Source organism: Lacerta agilis, chromosome 3 (assembly GCF_009819535.1).
Source record: "Lacerta agilis isolate rLacAgi1 chromosome 3, rLacAgi1.pri, whole genome shotgun sequence".
Classification (NCBI taxonomy): domain Eukaryota; kingdom Metazoa; phylum Chordata; class Lepidosauria; order Squamata; family Lacertidae; genus Lacerta; species Lacerta agilis.
In genome coordinates this window covers 51,749,327-51,770,322 of record NC_046314.1, presented here as the reverse complement: position 1 = coordinate 51,770,322, position 20,996 = coordinate 51,749,327, and the positions used below count along the sequence as shown (strand labels likewise).

The following is a 20,996-nucleotide window of genomic DNA, read 5'->3' as shown; positions in this document are numbered from 1 at the left end:
TTTTTCTGCTAAGGATCCTGGGATTTTGTAGACAAGTGCTCTGCATGTTGACGGGAACACCCACCACTGGTACCTCCTAATCACACCTTCTTCCTTAAGGGAGAGTTTTTGTTTGTCTGTATTTTGCCTTGGGGACGAGTGGGGAGGTGGTAAAGGTGGGCACACCAGGAGTACTGGCAGAATTGAGGTAGAGGGTCTGTTCACAGCAGGCAATCCAGAATTTGAGCAGTGCACCCTGGTTTGAATTCCTACCCCACCCTGCTTTTCACATCAGCTCATCTGCTGGAGGACCCCTTGCCAGGAAGCTTCAGCGCATTGCATCACATTCTAGGGGGATGTTCTACAGTGGATACTCAGTTCAGGTATGGCACTGGCCAGGCCAATCAGACCACCATGACCTGAGTGTGCACCCTTGAACATACCTGCTGTGGACACCCCAAGGGTAACTTGGCAGTAGGCAAGCCCTCCTGCAGGAAAGTTGCCCACCATTGCTGAACTTTTCATTAAGGAGCACTGATAAGTATGTGAGGAGCCCCAGCTTGAAAAGCACTGCCCTACGAAAAAGACTGAGAGTTACTGCTCTTGGCTATACACACATAGAAACAATATAGTTTGTATTTTTAATAAGCCTTCCCTATTTGCTACCTTGCAGCCCACCTGAGTAACTGCATCCGGTAAATACCTTTCTCTATGAATGATACAGAGATAATGGAGATACAAACTCCACTGAGGGTGGCAAGGGCCTGAGATTAGGCGACTCGGACGTGAGGTTCTTCTTCCGTTTCCTGGCCTAGGCTGGTGTATGTTACTGATGGTTCCAGCTGCCCAGAGGCTGGCAAGTCTACAACAGGACCCGAAGGGTTTCGAAACTGCTTGTACACCCGTGGGTCTTGGGCAACGTATGTGGACGTTGAGGAGTACAGCACCAGCCCCACAAGGATTGTGAAGAATGACAGAAGATATAGTCCTGAAAACTAAACAGAAATAAGCTGGTAAGAGGCATGCTAATTAAACAATACAATATGAAAGATTACAGAAAGCAAAATGCAGACATGACCTGTGTTCAGGAAATCTTTCCTCTCCAAACCAGTTTTTACTTTTAAATAGGACACTTACTTGTCAAATGAGAACTCAGTACCAAAGATAAATTATGCAAGTCAGTACAGTGCACATTTGCTTATTAGACTTTTGCAAAAAATAATGTTTTGAGGCTTTGCAAAAATCTAGAATTTCTTGCCAAGAAACACAGTGTGGTGGAAGAAAAATAGATGCGGTTAAGTGACAGATAATCAAGGCATGAAAGGAAAGAGGATGCACAATGTCCCCAAAAAAGCTTGCTTCGGAAACAAGTGCACAACAGTGGTTATGTGATTTCTATCAAGAGAAATCTGCATGGTGAAAAAACACATCAAAGATGAACCAAGGCTACAATCCTATGCAAGCTTATAGAGGAGTGAACGCCACTGAACACAGTGCAGCATGTGTGCGGAATTTATTTCTAAGACTGCATTCACATCTTTGTAGTGGTAATACAAAAGCAATAAGTGACAAAGGGCAAATATATATATGTATGTGTATATATATATAAAATCTGAGCAGCAACAAAAACAACATTTTACCACAACCATTCAAGGACATTGAATGAAAACAGCATGTTAAAGGAACAATGTGATGTTGATATAAGAGTTGTTTGTGTTGTGTTTGTGTTTGTTTTATATGTTTTATTTCTTATAAAATGAATAAAAATAATTTTAAAAAAGAAATTGGTCACAGATCCGTCAACAGATCACGAGTCGAGCTTCAATCCACCCCACACCCAGACCCAGCATAATAAAAAACTGAAAGGAGTCAAAATATATACTGTACAAATAACTGAAGTATGAATAACCAAAGATAAACTGAAAGAAAAACTTGTTCAGCTTCAGATAAAAAATTTTTTTTGAGAGACAGCCTAAAACTTGTATTCAAGAATATACGCCAATGATTGACAAGTACAATTTATAAGCCATTATATGGGGTCCTCATGTGCTAATTTGAACAAGATTACCCATAGGCTCGTCCTCTGTTCATATAACCAAGTGACTTGGTTTTGCATAAAGAATGCCCTTTTTTCATTTTAGGAAAATGTTAGAAGCGCAGGGTTGAAGTTATTAGGAGGGATATGCTTTGATAATCTTTCTGTGTTTCTTTAATCCTTTAAGAAAACAGTATTTAGTTTAATTCAAAAGGAATTTAAACCAACTGTTGATCCAGGGTAAGCAACATTTCTTCTGCTTGTTGCAAGAGCCTTCCCGAGCTACAGTATTCATCATGCTGTATGGCTTAATATAAATGCCTTGTTGCCTTGACAGCTGAAAATATCATGTCAAAGAGCTGTCAGTGCTGAACGGCAGCTTTCATGTGGCAATGGCCTCCGTGATATGGTCTGAGATGAGACCTTCAGTACTGTGGCAATTAGGCTTGTTTAGACATTGTAGAACCAGATGGGCTTCTGTTATCTTGCTCCTGCTAGACTTAAAGTGATTGGTGGCTTGTTGGGTCATGACTGCTGCTCTTCATGCAAGATGAAAATGTAAAAACCACTGAACTTACCTTACTTTCTCTTTTTATATGACTGCCTCGGGCAGTTGGCTGATATGTTTATTAAGGCTAACCAACTGTCCACAAAATTGTGGAAAGCTACATAAAGCACTGGGTTGGGGGGTGGGGAAGGAGGACCAGAAATAGAAAATGCATAAGTACAAAAAAAATAGGTTGGATGTTGCAGCCATAAGACCCGCTTTTAGACTCAGTTCTAAGATGGAGACTGCAAACTGAGTCTCTGACAGACACTATAGGGATTGGATTACACATTGAGGATTCTGGGACAGCAAAGCAACAGCTGCTCAAAGTTGCTAAAAGAGTGGATTATTAGCACACCCCAGAGCATCCTCCTGGTGTCTATGGCTTTATTTGAGAGAGATAAAAATACTTGAATGTTCCAAAAATATTGGCAGTGCTGACCTAACGACAGTCAACGCTAAAGCAGTTATTAGCTGTCTCTGAGTGTCATAACTGCGAGAGGCAGTGAAGGATAGGCGTGCCTGGCGTGCTCTGGTCCATGGGGTCACGAAGAGTCGGACACGACTGAACGACTGAACAACAACAGAGTGTCATAAAGGTGAAAGAGGTGGCAATTCAGGAACATTTCTACATAAAGCTTAATATTTATTCTGATTTATTCACTTGTTAATATTCTCTAGTGATTCAATTTATCAGACAGCAGTTGCCAGGAGGTTTTTTTTTTGGGGGGGTTGCTTTGTTCGTGGGTGTAAAAAATTAATAACGTGTCAGCCGCCAGCAGTAATTGATTTTGCATTGCTGTATTTGAAGCTAATGGTGCTCAAAAGCAAAGCCACCATAAATGATGGAGCCTGGATCTGTTGTTTATTTCTTTGTCACTGAGCTTTACAATGTCTGCATCCAGTATGACTTGCCAGGGAAAAAAATAATTTTTTTATCTCCCTCATACAAAAGTATCTCATTCCCATACAGAGAGAAGCAAGTTATTTGCAGCTGCAAGCTCATTAACTTCAGTATGAGTTATTGCATAAGTCACCTGGGAAGCCTGCAGTGCTGAGTTTTCTCTGAGGGTCTGCTATGCTTAGACGTTGTTTTGTACCAAAATATTCTACAGTCACTGGACCAAAGTAGCCCCAATGAACGAGAGATGTTTTGAGCAAGTGTATAGTTTTTGTCGCAGATCTGTTCTTCATCAGAGGCTTTGGGTTTAAAAAATTGTTTTGCCAAAAAAAGAAAAGAAAAGAAAACGTTTGCCTTTGAAAGCAGCTCCTGTGTCTCCTTCCATAACTCATCTCAAATCCTGACAGCATTTCATTGGTCTGGTCTGCATGACACAGGAAGCCAAACTATGGCTTATAGACGCACAAACCTTGGCTACAGCTCAGATTAGGGAGCTTAACAACAAGACCTTTTTCAGGTGTCACACACAGTAAGCCAAACTTTGGCTTAGTTTAGCACAACACAGCAGTAAAGAGGACCAGGAAGGAGCAAAGCAGCCCTGATCTGGGAGCCCTCATGGTCTTGGTAAATGATAGTTTCATGCCAAGCAGGTCTATGAGTGTTCCCTGCCTCTGGCCAATGGTATCAATGTGGTCAATTGGAGCAATGGAATATTTAGTGTAATAGCAACAGACAATGAGATAAGTTGAGTTGTACCTTACAGACAGAAGGCAGATTAAAAAAAAAGTGAAGTTACTTACATTGTTCAACATGTTTTCAACACATGCTTAAATAGGGACTGCAATTTCTTTCAAGTAGCAGATCATGGCTTTTTACATAGAGATATACTTTTCCTCTTTCTTGTTGTGTCTTTACTACTGTTTATCTATCTATCTATCTATCTATCTATCTATCTATCTATCTATCAAACAAACACAGATTTATAGACCTAGCCAGTCACTCCTGCTGCCTTTTCAACCAGTTGAGAAGCAAAGCATTCTGAGAAGCAGAGCCTGAGCAAGGCATCTCATCTGCTTTGAAACATTCGTGATCCTATAAAATTCATGCTAACATTTATGAAAGGTGGATAAGAGCTGGCAGCATTAGAGCAACAGTTTTTACCACAGAACTAACATGGAATGTCTTACACAAAACTGGGAAAGATCACAGAGGAATTCCGTAAGAGGTAAGAAAGCTCTCACAGGTTTCAGCTGAATTTATTTGGATTGTGTGGGTTAAAGATCATGGCTTAATTCAGGTGTGGGGAACCTTTGGCACACCAGATGTTGCTGAATTATAGCTCCCGTCATCACTGGCCATTGACCAACTTGGCTGGGGCTGATGAGATCTGTAGTTCAACAACATCTGGATTCCCAATGGTTAAAAGAGTTAAAGGAATCAGCTAGCAGGTAATGGGAAATGCCTCTTCCCAAGATCATGGAGAGTCACTGTCAGACAGAGCCAACAATACTGAACTAGATGAATTAATTATCTGATCTGATCTAAGGCAGCTCCCTGTGTTCTTTATCCCTTTGCAAGGCAGAGTGCTTTCAAGGTTTCATGCATTTGCATAAAACAACTAAATAATCTGTGCCAGAGATGTCAGTGGTTAAACATACAAGTCCACTGAACAGAGGCGTGCATCAACAAATGCGCATTAATAGGCAGACTAAATATACTGCACATGCATGGGTTGTAAAAGATTTTTGGTACAAATCTGGTTTTGTTCTCTGTAATACAGTATCTTTCTTCTGTTGGTGAACTCATCTCCCCCCCCCCCTGTAACAATGAGAGCAAAACACACACACACACACACAAACCCAAATTACCTATTGATTTTCAAAAGTAAAGTCCATTGTATATACAATTATAAAGGGCAGAATGTGACTGTCGACATTAATTCATTCTCATCAATCATATGCTTGGCTGGAAAAGTAAAGGGTACACAGATAGAGACAAACAATCCAATTTACTAGAAAAAGCTACACTGAAGACACTGTACCATGTTTTTGTGCTGATATATATAATTCTGAACCTTAGCTTCACGTGGAATTTTGAATATGAGGCAGGGGTGACTAGCATGCGGCCCTATGGATGCTGTTGGATGACAGTTCTCATCATCCCTGAGCATTGGCCATATTCCCTGGGGCTGATGAGAGCTTGAGTCCAAGAGCATCTGGACAACCACAGGTTAGTCATTCTTGTTCTTAGGTTTCCCCATTCCCCCTAAGCACACAGCAACTTGGGTCAATGCTTGAAATCAGAGCAGCTGAGCCAATGACACTGCTTCTTGCAAGGAATCTAATATGCACATTGTGATATCAGAGAAGAATTAAGCAATAGCATCAAGAGAAGTGCAACAGGTAGAGAGACCCACAAGGATCAAATAGTTACTTCTAAATAATTAAATTTAGAATTCAGGCATAAACTGGATCAAACTCTGTACCATGATGGGATAGGTCTACTCTTGGCTCCTACACAGGGATCAAAAGGACATCCTGTTATAGCCTTAGCTGCCACCTCTGTTTCATAAAGGAAAGATGAAAATCATCTGAAGAGTGCATCTAATTCCCCTGGCTTGCAAACCATTTTCTTTAAGACATGATGCTTGGAAGTTTGATTGGATTCCCTCCCTGCATTCTGAATCGGCCTCTAATTGACTGAACACATTTCAAAGGCCTAGTTTGCATTTGTAGCTGAACAAGAGCACACACAGCACAATTTCACAGTCATGCTGAGCAGTAAATGAGACATCACTTTGAAAACATTATCAAAATTGTAAGGACCGAATGGCCAACAAAATAATCAAATAGGAGCATCTGCATATATCCCAGATCCTTTCACAGTTTAAGTCACAGAGAGAGATGGATTCATACTAATTTATCCACACTTTAATCCCATTGAATTCAATGGGACTTGTGTTAGCTGCGACTAATCTCTCCCATTGATTTCAATGGGACCAAAGTGTGACAAACTTAGTTTGGATCCAACCTGTAATCAGGACAAACAAGTGGAATACGCAGAGCCCAGGAATGAATAAAAGGCACATTGTCAGGATGCCTGCAGAACAAATAGGTACAGCCATCCAAGGGAACCATGTGGTTACTGCAAGGTAAAGGAGAGGTGGCAAACATGTCACAAGTTAAATGCAAAGTATGGGATAGTGCCCCTTCATTGTTCACTATAGTAAATACTTGGCTCCCCATGCTTGACTGTAGTCAATTTATCTAGAAAACATCCAGCAGCATCTATGGGAGTGACTTGGTGGCCACAAGTAGAGACCAGCCTTCTGCAACCTGGTACTCTCTAGGTTGTTTCCTAGGATTTTCATTAAAGTGTGAGAGGCAATGCACTTCACAAATATTATAGCCCTCAAAGCCCTAAACAGCTTGGATCCAGGGTACCTTAGGAATCTCCTGAACCCCTTTATCCCAGCTTGATCACTGAGATCATATTCAGGAGTGTGTTTGGTCATTCCCTGAGTTCGCAAGGCTTATTTGATCAAAACAAGAAACAGAGACTTTAGCGTCATCAAGAGAGATTCAGCTGGTGCCTTCTGTTTCCATTGGTAAAGCCAGCTGAAAACTTCTATTTCACCAGGCTTGTGCAGGCAATTAAGAACACATAATTCCACAATAGTTATTTCATTTCAAAAATGTTACATGGTTTTTATATTTTTTTGTATATATTATTGTAAACCAATCCGATTTGTGTGTGTGAATACATATATAAAACAATTTTCTAAATTGTGAAATGCCACATGCTTTGGGTATCAACACATGATTGTGTTCTATGGTACCTTCTTAAGGAGAGAAAGTCTGATGTGTTTACACTTGCTAGGGATTTCCTCATTTTAATGTATAAATGAGTGTAGATACATGATGTCTACACAGGATGAATGGCATGGGGCTGCTGCCAAATACAGCCATCCTTGGCACTCCTCCTCTCTCTCTGATGTCATACTGCAAGCTCCTCTTACCCACTGTGTGTGAGTAAAACACAGTGTGATGGCATCACTGTATGGGTACCATAGCTCAAAATATTATGGTGGTGGGAGGGCAGGGAAAGTAGACACAGGGCTGCTGTTTCCATCCATACTCACATGAACTTTGTAACATCTCATTCCCTCCCTGAGCAGCATCTGAAACCTTCATGGTGCTGTAATATTTTGTGATTTTTATATTTCACCTGCTTATGCATTTCTGTTATTTTCCCAACTATTTCATCTCCTTTCCTCAAATCATAAACTCTAGCTTTTTCCAGCTCCACATATTCCATTCAAATTGTGCAAATTACTATAATGTTGTAGTCAAAACTAATGGCTACATCTAAGATTAAACAGAATGTGTGATCTTGCCAGTGCAGAATAGAATTTATTGTACTTGGCTTGCTGGTTTAATGACATAATACAGTGTGACTGAACCTGCTGGTGCAGAACACACTCAGTATGCATGGCTCTGCTACCAGAGAATGAGATATAAACTGATTATAGAACCTAGTGGGAATGTAATTTTCTTAGAAAAGCTAAAATTCAGCATTTGGCTTGCAAATGAAAAAAAAAAAGAATATAAGGAGCCTAAATTAACATTAACACTGAGAAAAAATGGCAACTAACTTGATCAAGACCTCACATTAGCTCTGCTAGCAGATAAGCAAGAAGTGCAGTGGAAAAGTTAAAAGTTAATGTATGCTGCAGAAGGAGCAGTGGAACACATGAATATAGGAAGCTGAGATAGATCACTGGGTCCATATAGCTCAGTATTGTCTACAATGAATGGCAGCATCTCTCTGGGGTTTTTAGATGGGGGAACATTCCCAGCCCTACTTGAAGATGCTGAGGATTGAACCTGGAACCTTCTGTATTCAAACGAGATGCTCTACCACAGAGCTAAAGCCATTCTCAAAGCTCTTTAGGTTGAATGTGAATCGCTGACATTAAATATATGTCCTTAATTTGCCCCAGTGTTATTTTGAGTCACTGGGTTTGTTTGCATGTTCTTTCCATTCCCACCTCTATTCTCAATTTCTCTCTGGCTCCCGGAAGCTCTCCCCTTGCTCTGTGTGGAGAGGTAAACAACCAAACTGCAAAGCCCCACAGAAATGTGAATCAAAGATCCTGCCTGAATTGAAGGATTCCATGCATTACAGTAATGAGACACAACCATCCGAAGAAGGAAAACAACAGGGGATCACTGAAATCAGGACATGCCAGTATTTAGTCCATTAGGAATAATGAGTGACTTAAAGGCTAAAATGTGAAAGGCCATGAGAGAGAATGGAAACTATGTCCACGCTGGCCTTTTCAAACAGCTGTAGTCTAATTTCAGCAACAAAGTTCTTCATTTCTATGTGTGCTGCTGCTGCTGCTTCAGTGGGAATGACATTTTAGTAGCTCCCCATGGTTTAGCCTCATGTCAAGGAGGAAGCAGTGGCTACCTCACACTCTCTTGACTTAAGGAAAAGAAAAATGAAGGTGCCTGCATTTGAAAAGAGCACCTTCCCTATTTGTGTCCCAAAGGACAGAAGTAGTTACTCTGAACAGTCTGCCCTGTCAACTTCTCAGGTTTTGCTCAAGGGATCCTGAGAATTACTGTTGGACTTTGCCCTGGGAATCAAAAACACCTAATTACTGCTGATGAAGTGGGAATCCATCACTGGTACAGGCCTTTCCAATGGTAGTCCTAGCAAAAACCACCCGTAAGCTTGTAGAGCAAATGCATACATTTGCTGTAGGGCAAGAAGATTGCTAATAGGCTGCCTTTGGCCATTTTAACTGAACTTTTGAGATCAATTAGTATGGATTTAAACCTCCACTGCATGGAAGTTCATTTCACTCAATGAATTCTGAGCATCTTAAAAAAATAAATAAAGTCTATGTCAGGGGTAGCACACATGGTGCCCTCTCAATTTCCCTGACCCTAGAGGGTCAAAGCTGAGTAACTAGAATATGAATTAGACCTATGCCAAATATTCTCCTGTTTCAATTTTCAGGTCAAAAATAGCAATTTCAATGGGGCTGAAATATTTCTGGAAAAGCATAGTACAAATATACACTTATTTCTTCTTCCTTCCTTCCTTCCTTCCTATGTTTAGTTCCATTTTTCTTCTGGCTGATGCTGTATCAGTCCCGTTTTTCCCCTTCATCTGAAGCACTTTTCTCCTTCCTGGATTTGTCACATGGGTTATTTTAGCTAATCAGGGATCACAAAGTATATACTGAATCAGATTGTGTTATATGGAACACTCTATAGCTAGTCAGATTTGATTACATGATGGAGTCACTGAGGACAAATGAAGCTGATTGAGAGTGAGAGCAATAAATGTCAGTATAAATGAGGAGGCATACATTTTCTCAGGAGTGCTCCTCTCCCCACAAAAAAAGTCACCAGGAAATTTTACAGCTCTTTGGAGCCTTCAATCCAGACAAACAGACAAACAAAAATGAACCCCCAAAAATGTGAACAAAAAAGTGAGTACTTTTGGCTTATCACTAATAAAATTAAAAATAAAAACCTTTGAGTTTATCCAACTCTGAATTGAAAGTGATGAGACTTTTCACTTACTCATTTATTTTAAAAATTAATCCTCCACCTATGCAGTTTGAAAACTAAAGCAACTAACATCAGTAAAAACTGGATATAAGTCTTAATCATGTTGAACATAAAGCATGGCTTTCAAACCAGGTTCTCAAAGTCTGGTTTTCAGATAAACATAGTTCAGAAATAATGCTTTAATGACCAAAGAAACCATAGTTATGCAAATACAACTGCATACATAGGAACTACTACAGTACTACAGTTGTTGTATTACTGGTACAACTTCCAGACTCAAACTCTTACTTTGTACAAAACTAACTTGACATTTACAAGTTATAAATAACTCATGTACCGAATAATGTCATCTCATCTGATTTGACTTCAGCTTCCTGTTGATCAGAATTTATAATTCTGGCTGAAGGACTATAAATGCAGCCCTGTAATTTTTGTATGGGTTTTCCCTATCATTTATAAGAGGAAGGCAAGCTTTTAAGTTCCCCCCAACCATGAAGCATAACACATTAGCCGTAAATGACCTATATTAATTATCCTGCTAAGGTCGGTATACCCTGCATGTTTTCCACCTGTTCTGTTTTTAGCCCAGCTGCAACCCTTCTTAGCTGCACTAATTCCTTTTGTTTTATAGCATATTGACCAATGGGCAAAAGCCTCTCTTCAGTGGAAAGTAAATGACTTTATGGTGAATTAGAATCATCTGAGCATTTTAGTACTTCTTGCAGAACATATTTTTTATGAGGCTTTCAAGTAACTGTTGTGATTTCCCCCTCCCCCTGTGCTGCTACTTTTATCTTCTGGCAGCTTTATTGCACCTACAGCAGTAAATCTCTGGAAATCAAAGGGAATGCAGGAAACTAGCTTTACTGAGCTTTAGAGCTTTTGGATACTAAATGGAGGGGAGGGAAGAGGAGGGAGAGGGAACATCCGGAAGTGTTTTGTTCGGATTTCACTTCCCTGTATCAGGAGGTTGTGTTGTCTTGACGACATTTGGAACTGAGGTGTTTTTTGTTTTAAATTTATTATGTTCCCTTCACATGCCAGAGCCATAGTAGGCTATATTGGTGCAGACATGATGGGCTCCAGTTAAATCAGCAATATGGCTTTATGACTGGCAATCAGCTCCAATGGGCTGTTTAATATGTAGGGAGTTTATTTCATTTTTATTATTAAAGTATAATGACTTGTGGTTAGCTGTTCCAAACAGGCCAGGGGTAGCCAGTGTCATGCTCTCCATATGTTGTTGCACTCCAGTTCCCATCAGTCCCAGCCAACATAGCCAAGAGCCAAGAATTCAACCAAGTTTGCCTCCATCTCCAGCAACTGCATAGATATTCTGTCATCTGCTGGTCACAACTGAACAGAGACAGTCAGGAAGGATACTGTCACACCTCCAAATGGGATGCAACAGTTACAGAATAAATTCTGTGTGTGATGGGCTACTCCTTTCCAAGGAGACATGAAGTATATAAATTCTGGAGTGAAAGCAGTCTGGAGATATTGCCATTGTTTTCGCTGTATTGATTTTTCTGCATCACCAATTTGCCTGCAAGAGAGCAATCAATTATTCAAATGCAAAGTCTGCTCCATTTACCTTGTAGTAGAAGAGAAAAAATCCACAGAAAAGGCTGTACAAGTCTGCTGTAAGCAGGGAGAGGTTGACTGCTGTAGCGCTAGTCTTCTTAATGACCACAGGCATGAAGCTGTAGAGGCCAAACATACAAGCACTAAAGCCAACATAGAGCAATCCTGAGAGGACAAAGAATCAGAAAAAAGTGGAGCGGGGGGGGGGGAGAGAAAAACAACAACAGTTAGCATTGTCCTTCACAACTTTTCTAAAAGGCACATTTTCTGCTAAGAGAAAAGTTAAGAACCCCGCACTACTTAGAAGAGGCTCAAGACATCCTTTAGGATAATGATGGGATGTAAGATGAGAGGTGAGAGATAGCCCTATCAACCTGTGAAATCCTAAAATGAATATGGCTTGATTCCTTCCATTAAAAGTAGAAACGATTTAACTGTGTTAGGGACAGAAGTCCACAGCTATTACTGTTTCAAGGGCAGCAAGGCTACATTCTCCAATTCAATGGAAGGTTCATAACTGTGGCAGACTGCATGTGATTCATGAAGAAACAGTCTTCATTTAAAATTATCCTCAGGTAGCATGGAAAGACATCTGCCGGAGAGCTTCTTACAGGTGTTCGAAGGGAAGAGACCAAGGGTCTAACTCAGCAAGGTGGTTTCTTGCATTCAGATATGTGTCCTTGGCTATGAAATAAATGTGCTGAATTTAAAATCTAAGAGAACATAACTGTTGACACAGTCTTAATTAAAACCTTCCAGTTACTGCAATAAACAAAGTACAGTTCAGTATCAGATTCCTGTCTGTCATTGTCCTTCACAATTTGGGTATTCCTGAACAGGCAACTAAGTAAGCACAGCTGCTATGGTTCCACACTTTACAGCTAGCCAACGATGCGAATGATGTCTGTATACTGTAATTAGCAGTATTTGCTACAAAATTGTCGCTTGTTGTTTCAATTTGAAATCTATCTCATGATCTTAGGGCATAGTTCACAAGGAGTCTGTGAAATGCAGATAAAGTTTCATTGAGGAACATGGACACATGAAGGTACATGAGGATGGACAACATGGTGCCTTCCAGATGTTGTTGCACTCAAACTCCCATCAGACATAGACAGCATGGCCAACAATCTAGAGGGCATCCCTGAGGCTTCTTTCTCTCCTTTTCTAGTTGTAAAACAGGGGTGGGGACCCTTTAGAGCTCAAGGGCTACATTTTCTTCTGGACAACCTTCCAGGTCCCACACGCCAATGGTGGGTGGGGGCAGAGCAACTACTATATTGCAAAGTTTACTTGTTTACCATAGGTTAGTTTCCACACAGACTTGCCTTGTTCATTGCTCTTTGTCTTCCATCCCAGAAAGCAAGAAGCATTCTCAGAGTTCAAGGGCTCATTCAAACCAGGCAAAAAGCACTCCAGAGAAATGCAAAGCAGGATTGGTTAGGGCTGTGGCCTGGGGAGAGATTCAAGGGCCAGAAAGACCGGGAGAGAGGTGATAGACCCCATTTGGTCTCCAGGTCAGAGTTTCCCCATCGCTGCCACGGGATAGTAGTATGAACAAACCTGCCCCAATGCCTGTTTTGGTAAGGCATATGCTTTTGTAAAATAAAAAGGGGATCCTGAGAGAAGCTGCTTTTGGTGAGAGAACTATTTGGGGGGATTAATGGAGCCACATGGTTTCTGGCTGAAATACCTGCTGTCAACTTAGCCAATAAATTTGTAAATTCACACCACAAAACACCCTTTCTTTCTTCCCTCTCTCACTAAAAGGGAAATGAGCCCCAGAAGGCTCTTAAAACACTCCACTGCTTGAAGAAAGAGCGCGACCATCCTTTATATTGATTTGTTGCTTAGTTTGTGAGCCACACTGTCAAAACTACTAAGACTTCTTGTGGCAGATGTGCCTCTCTCTATTAAGGTTTTGTGATAATTAGAGGAAATGATGAGCGCAAGCCCAAGGGGAGCAACGGTTTACCGTGTAGCTTATTATAACGCCACTGCTCAGGGATTCCCTCTGTCACTAGTTGACTCTGACTGCTTTTTAACCTGCTGCTTTTGATGTTCATTTTGGAAGTAGGTTAAACAGGGAGTTGCTGATGCATTATCAGCACATTATTCCGCTCTTTGTTATAGGAGCACATTGGTGCTCAACTTGCCATTTGACGCTAGCCAGCATCCATATCTTCCTCTTAGATCACTCTGTCATTAGAAAGAGGAAATCCCATCTTTATTGGAAACATTGCAGCTGAATGTCGATTCTTAAGCGGAAAATTCTTTGCTTAGCAGTGCAGTGCCTTTCCCCATAAATTAGTTCCTCTCATTCAGTTAGGTGCAAAAATGAAATTCAGTACAAGTTTCATAGTGTGTGGCACCTTCAATAGTGGAGACACTGCTCATGCGCAGTCTTGTTTTCTTTGAAGCAAGTACAGGTTTACGACAGAAGTAAGATTTTGAGCAACTCGGATATCTAATGCTGGCTTTGTTTTCCTTCCTCTCATTGGCAGTGGCTGTGAAATGCTGCCTTTTCATGTTAGCTTTTGGAACACTCCATCTTTTAATCTTTTAATGGAGTTACAATGCTTATACTTTTATCGGATTTTTATTTTGCATTACACTTATACCCCACTTTTTCTTTCCTTTTATTTTATGCTTGCAATACCCCTGTGAGATAGGTTAGGCTGAGAGACAGTGACTGGCCCAAGGTCCCCCAGTGAGTTTCATGGCTTAGTAGTCTTCCAGTTCCTATTATGACACACTAAGCACTACACCAGACTGGCTCTAATGGGCCACCATGCACAAATAGGTGGATTAGAGGAAAAACTGCAGGTCCAGGGAGCCAGCAGTCCACGAGACTGGCCTGACGAACCCAAGGGATGCTCCCTTCTCTGGTTATGCAATGCAGTCACTTTCTCTTGAGCTAGCAGGAAACACTGGTATAGGGCTCAGCCCTCATCTTCCCAGCATGAAAGGGTAAACAGGCTTCAGAATATCCTGTGCACCTCAGTCAGTCCCTTCCGTTGAACTGACTGGCAGGAGCGAGCAGGTGAAGTGCAAAGGAGAAAACTCTGCTGAAGTTTCTGTTGCTATTCAGTGGTGGCGAGGGGCATTAAATTGCCCTTTGGCCATTTCACAGCTCAAATGGAAAAGAGTCAATGTTTCAAAGCCCTACAGTGCTTTCTCGATTCCAAACACTGCTCCCTGTGAAGAGAATGTTACAAGGTACCTTGTTTCCAGTCTTGGACAGGGCTACACGAGGATGTTACAAACGCTGCCTGTTCAACAATGCAAGCACACATCCAAAACATCAGTTCTTTTTTTCAACAGCAACCACTAAAGCGATGAGTTGCGCTCTTACCTATTTGCCAATCCCAGGGAACTTTTAACAACTCCTTGTGTTCCATTATGGCACTGAAAAAGAAGAAGAAGAAAAGTAAAGGTAAAATTTCATGATGGGAACTCACATTATTTTCAATTAGCTCCCGAAATGAAGACAAATAACTGAGGTTTAGAAATAGATTTGGGAGAACTCCTGCACAGGTTAAATGCTGTCAGGTCTGTTTAGTCAGCTCTGTCTTTATCCCTGCACATCTCTCAGTTTGAAAGGTAAATGGCACAGTAATAAGAGTCACTAACACACCAATGAGAGCAGCTTTAATGAAAATGGGCAATCTGCCTAAAGCTGCATATCCACACTGTATGATATACTGGCAACTATTCGGTGTATTAAAATTTTTTGGAGCTAGCAAATAAAATATTAATGATGCATTTGTGTGCATTATATTCTCTTTTAAGCTCCTCTCTAGCAAATAAAAATCCAAATAAATCACAGGCAAGAAGTGACTGACCACACAGGAATGAATACCATGGAAGGGACAAAGCATAATGCAAGGGTTCATCAAAACTGATGAAGCTGAGATGTGGTCAAGATTCTCAGTGTACACCATATTTTGATAAGTTCATTAACACTAATGTAAAGTTGATCTTAATTCCTTCTATCAGAGGGACTTGCTTGGGACTAAGTTCCAGTGAAGTCAGTGGCAACTTCTTTCTAGCCAACATGAATAGGACTAAATTGTGTTTCTGAAGGCTTGACAATCAGAAAATAGGCTATTTCTGCATATTTCCATTGTTACTACCTAATTTGCCTAATTTACCAACAGTGGGTATTTCCATGCAAGTAAGCTAGCCCTGAAAACTGGGTGTCTCCATTGCCCTGAGACCCCCAGGTATAGGGCGGTATATAAATTCAAACAAGGAGGAGGAGGAGGAGGAGGAGGAGGTAGCATTAATATCACACAGAGGCAGAATGACACCCAAGTTCCTGGGTGAAGGACTGAGCCTGTAGCTTATTTGGGGACAAAGAAAGCGGACAGTTCACATGAGTAGTGCTTGGGTGGGGGGGAATATTTTTCAATGTGCATTTTGTGGCTCTGTTTCTGTATGTGCATTTCACATGAAAGTGAAATATGCAATGTGTATTGCTACAGCACAATTGACGATAAGTGAGCTAAAAAACTGTTGCCATCTTGAATAGACAGGGGTGAGATTGGTCAAAAGTAGAAGAGAAGCATTATGTATAGAGAGGTGTGAGAAGGATCCAACAACAGCTGAGCACTAAATAGGTTTTAAAGCAAGATAGCTTAGTATAAGAAGAATTCTTGGTGGTAGCAAGTGTCTGGAGCAAATAGTTTCAAAGTATTGGCCAAGCTAAGAGGATAATCTGTTGTAAAAAAGGAGAAGGTGGCCCCACGGCATCATTTTCCCTTTCATATTGTGCTATCTAGCATTAAAACATATGCATATGGTGCTGTGGAGGTGGAAGATACATTAAATGTTACGGATTGAACCCAAGTTTCATACTATCCTTGCTGGGTTAATTTAGTTCAGCACCAAAAATCCCTATCGTTTTCCTACAGATGCTGAGAGAAAAGAGACAAACAGATGTATGTCTCATACATATTTATATATGCAGGATAATCTCATCATTTTCTGTAAAGCATTAGATTAACAATACATCAGCAACAAATACAGCATAATTTTTATCCTGCTTCTCAGGATGAAGCTACCGGCAATGAAATCCTTTGGATTTGCCAATAAAATTCATCTTCCTCACACTAGTCTTTGCATAAAATATCTATTTTCCCTCAATCTGTTATTACCATGTAGAATTGTCTCAAGACAATGCCCAGACCAGATTCCATTTGATTCTAATCTTTCCTGGAAATGAAAATAATCAGAACAGCAACTAATTTAGCAACATAATTCAATGATGACTTGTACATTTTAATGATAAATTCCCTTGTCAGTCAAACTTTTAAAGCTGTCACTGTGCAGGCATCCTCAGAAATCCTTGCCATTGAGCACAGGAGGTATTTATGCCAGGAAAAGACTGGTAATTGCTTATACACAGTAGCCAGCTTTCCTTGAGGAGTGAGTTTTTCTTAATATGAAGTAGCATGCTATGATGCTCCCCTCCTGTCTCACTCTTAAGTGGCAAAGTTCACTAATGACTAAAGCACATTGCCTTTTCAGCATGTCTGAGCTGTGTACACACTATAAGGCACATTTGAAGCACTTTCCCCCACTTTAAAAATTCTGGGCACTGTAGTTTGCTGGGAGTTGTAAGTCTGTGAAGGAGAAACTACAGTGGCCAGAATTCTGTGGGGGGGGGGGAATGTGCTTCGATTGCACTTTAAGGTGCAGTGTGCATACAGACTACATCAGTTCCAAGGCTACAGGGATTGCCCCTTTGGGCACTTTACTTTCCAAAACTCGGGTCCTATTTTATTTTCTGCAGAAAATATTATTTCTTCAGCTTGACAGGGAAAACAGAGCATGATGTGCCCTTTGGGGCTGTCCAAGCGCAGTATTGCTGCCTGTGGGCCAATGCAGGTTTTGCAGAGTGCTGATTTAGAACATGACTGAAATCCATTAAGTTGAAATATTAACACTGACCAAGCAGAGGCTCAAGAGAAACAGTGGTAATAAAGAGCCATACTGTGCACAAAACCTGCCCAACCTTAGAAAATAAAAGGATTGGTGCTCCAAATGTGTCAATAACAAGGAAGCTTTTGTTTGGTGGTCCAAAATGTTAAACAAAACACCAGTAAGGTCCCTAATACTCTGAAAGGCTTTGAAAGTCACAATGCATGCATTTTATAATATTAGTTAGGTATTTTTTATTCTTTATTAGTTAATTATTCTTTAGTTAGTTATTCTTTATTCTAGCCAAGCTAGATGCCATTCTTGGTTGCCTGTATATTTTCCATCAAGGAGGACACAGCTGGGAGATGATTCTGAAAAACAACCAAATGGGGAAGGGTGAAGCACATCCTTCTTCCAGTCTTCAGCTCTCCATCACAGCTTCCAGAGACAGTTTTTCATTTTTTAAAAACACCAAACCAAAACCAGGAGAAGAAGAAGGCACACACTGAGCACTAGTGTGGTCTTGTGATTAGAATGTCAGACTGAAACCAGTGAGATACAGGATTAGATCCCCACACACGAGCCATGAAACACATTTTGGAAAAATCAGTGTCCCTCAGCTAAAATGATGTCATAGGGCTGCTGTTGTGAGCATCTTGGAATGTAAGTTCATTCAACCCGTTTCTACTCAGCCCAACAGCTCATTTGGCCTTGGGCTTTTATGGTAAGTCACGTTCAAACCATACTTTGGTGGGCTACAAACTTCAAGCATTTCTTTTTCATCAGCAGGTATTTTATTTGGAATGTATGGCCAGTGGCAGGTGAATGGATGGAAGACCAGGGGTTTGGGGACCATTCAGCCTCTACAATACACATGAAAGTGCATGTGATTGGGAGATTTCTAATGAAACAAATGAAGAGATGGTATGGGACTTTATGGTTTTGTTTCAATAGTAGCAGGCAGCTGCCTTTCCTTACTTACAGCTGAATTCCACTGAAGAAGGAACCGAAGAGTCCAATCATGCCTAGGAACTCCACCCGACTCAGGTTCCGTACGATGTACTCTTCACAAACATTGGAGATGCCGTAGAGAGTGGCTCCACCTAGTACTAGAAGGTCCCCTATAAGTTTATTTTCTCCTAGGAGCACAAAGAGAATATATATATAGATATATATATGAAAAAGCAGATCAAAATCTGCTATCAGAGCTGTCCTTCATCAAATCTCTTTACACTTTTGGAAAGACTTTTGCACCTATCCTTTGAGGGTAAATTTATCTCTGCATGTTCATTGCACATGCAAGACAGATACCTCCAAGGAGACACTAAAGGCAAAGCTTTTGCAACATCTTCAGCACAATGCTGTGAATTCAACGATAAGTGAATAGAAAGAAGTTCACAGAAGCAAATATGCATCCCACCTGTCCTCTACACCTGGCCTTGGCCCTTGGAAAATCTTTCTAGAGGAAGGGGAGCTAAGGGAAAGGGGAATTGCCCGAACTCAGGCAAATCTTGGCTCAGCTTTGAGCAATTTCCTCCACTCTCAGCAGTCCCCTGTACCTCATCCCATGGTGTTTAGAAAATGGTGTTTTTTGGGGGGGAATCACTTCTATCTACTGGGGGAAGGGTGGGTGGAAAACTTTGAGTGGTTTTTAAAATATGGGGTAGCAATCAAAAATCAATCTCTTGCAAGCAGCCCGAAATGACACAAAACTAGCACTTTCCCACAGGATTTTACTCTACCTTTATATACGTGCTGGAGTCACACAACAATAGTACAGTGTTTGCTTTGTCATGTTAAATAGCAGTTTGAAGGAGCTGTTTGTGTTTTAAGCATTGAGACTTTATGGTAACCTTTCTCTTCAAGAATTCCCAAATTCACACACACTCCAATCTGTTAAAAAAAGATTTCTCCCGATTTCCTGCCAAATTAGTTAAGCACAACTTATTCCTTTCACAAGTTGCAGGAAAGCTCTGACATGCACTGTATACAGACTGTACAGTTAAAATGATCACTAGCACATGTGCAGACCAGTATACAGCAGCTGTACACTGGGAGTCACATGCTACACATGACCTTTCAAAAGGTCATCCTGCCCATATATAGCATTAGTGCAAATAAGGGCTTTGTTGGGACCTTAATACAGTGGTACCCCGGTTTAAGAACAGTCCTGTTTAAGAACGATTCGGTTTACAAACTCTGCAAAGCCGGAAGTAGTGTCCCGGTTTGCAAATTTTACCTCAGTCTAAGAACAGAAGCCGAACAGTAGAAGGGCACCGGCGGCGGGAGGCCTCATTAGGGAAAGCGTGCCTTGGTTTCAGAAAGGTTTCGGTTTAAGAATGGACTTCCGGAACGGATTAAGTTCGTAAGCCGAGGTACCACTGTACATTATTTTAAGAGTCTCATATGCCATTTGGCCTGGATTCTTTTCCCTGCACATGCAAAGGCACATGTATCAGACAAGCAGATGAACTGAAACAAAAACAGATGCAGTTTGTGTTGGATCTCCCTTTACAAAATACCCTTCCCAAATTTGTTTTGAGGCTACAAGGAAATCTTGTTTCTGAACTCCTCTGATTGCTGGAGAACAGCATTCCAGGCACAGCATTTCTTTCCTGCATAGAAACATGTATGCAGATCCTTACCTGCCCCTTGCTGCCTTCCAACAAGGACATCGGCTCCTGCCATGCAGCCCATCCCCAGAATGCAGACCACAATGCCAATGAAGTGCACTGCCTTGTACCGAACCAGCAGGAAGAACCAAGATAGTAATATCACAACTGGAATCACAAAACAATCTAGGAGCTGTAAGGGTAGGGGAGAGAGAGAGAGAGAGAGAGAGAACAACAACTTTTAAAAGAAAGCATCAAGGTGCATATGACTACAAATATAGGCTGCTTCTCAAAACATAAAAGCGTTAAAACAGAAGGAAACAGACAGAAATGCTTACCTTAGAAGAAATATGTTCAAACGGCTCAGGGGCAAAATTCAAGACCCTGCCAGCCCCTTCTTAACCCAACAGTGTTGTGATTGAATCTGCTGGGTGCTAACAAGGCTTTTAGGACTGGGCCTCAACTGAAGCTGATGAGCACTTGCAAATAGGGGTCAGCGACCTTGGCAGAAAACGTCTGCTTCTTAATAACAGCACCACTTTATCAGTATTATTGCCATTAAAAAGATTCTGACAATTTCCATAGCAGAATGGCTGCCAGTTATTTAAACAAATGCTACCACCCACACTGTTGCTCCTCTTGCTGCTTCAGGGGTGTGCAAAAATATAATAAAAGGAGTAGTTCTAGAACCATAATTTTAGGGTTAATATCACAAAGTTGAATAACAGCACTGTGTGAGCATGGGTGTATGGAGAGTTAGAAGTAGGTGGTCCAAGAATATAGCCGTAGACAAGAATAAAGGTAGTTTTGTATATTATAGGAA

The 20,996-nt window shown here is 40.9% G+C and overlaps 1 protein-coding gene across 1 annotated transcript in view; it reads right to left on the bottom strand.

Annotated features, from left to right (window-relative positions):
- Positions 1 to 606: 606 nt before the first annotated feature.
- SLC35F1 (solute carrier family 35 member F1) overlaps positions 607 to 20,996 on the bottom strand; it is a 179,414-nt gene continuing 159,024 nt past the window's right edge. The window contains exons 4-8 of the mRNA XM_033143683.1: positions 20,207 to 20,366; positions 18,544 to 18,700; positions 14,992 to 15,044; positions 11,647 to 11,801; positions 607 to 974 (exon numbers count right to left, since the gene is read on the bottom strand). Of these exons, the coding sequence (XP_032999574.1) occupies positions 750 to 974; positions 11,647 to 11,801; positions 14,992 to 15,044; positions 18,544 to 18,700; positions 20,207 to 20,366 (750 nt within the window). The 3' untranslated portion in view covers positions 607 to 749. The remainder of the gene's footprint in view (positions 975 to 11,646; positions 11,802 to 14,991; positions 15,045 to 18,543; positions 18,701 to 20,206; positions 20,367 to 20,996) is intronic.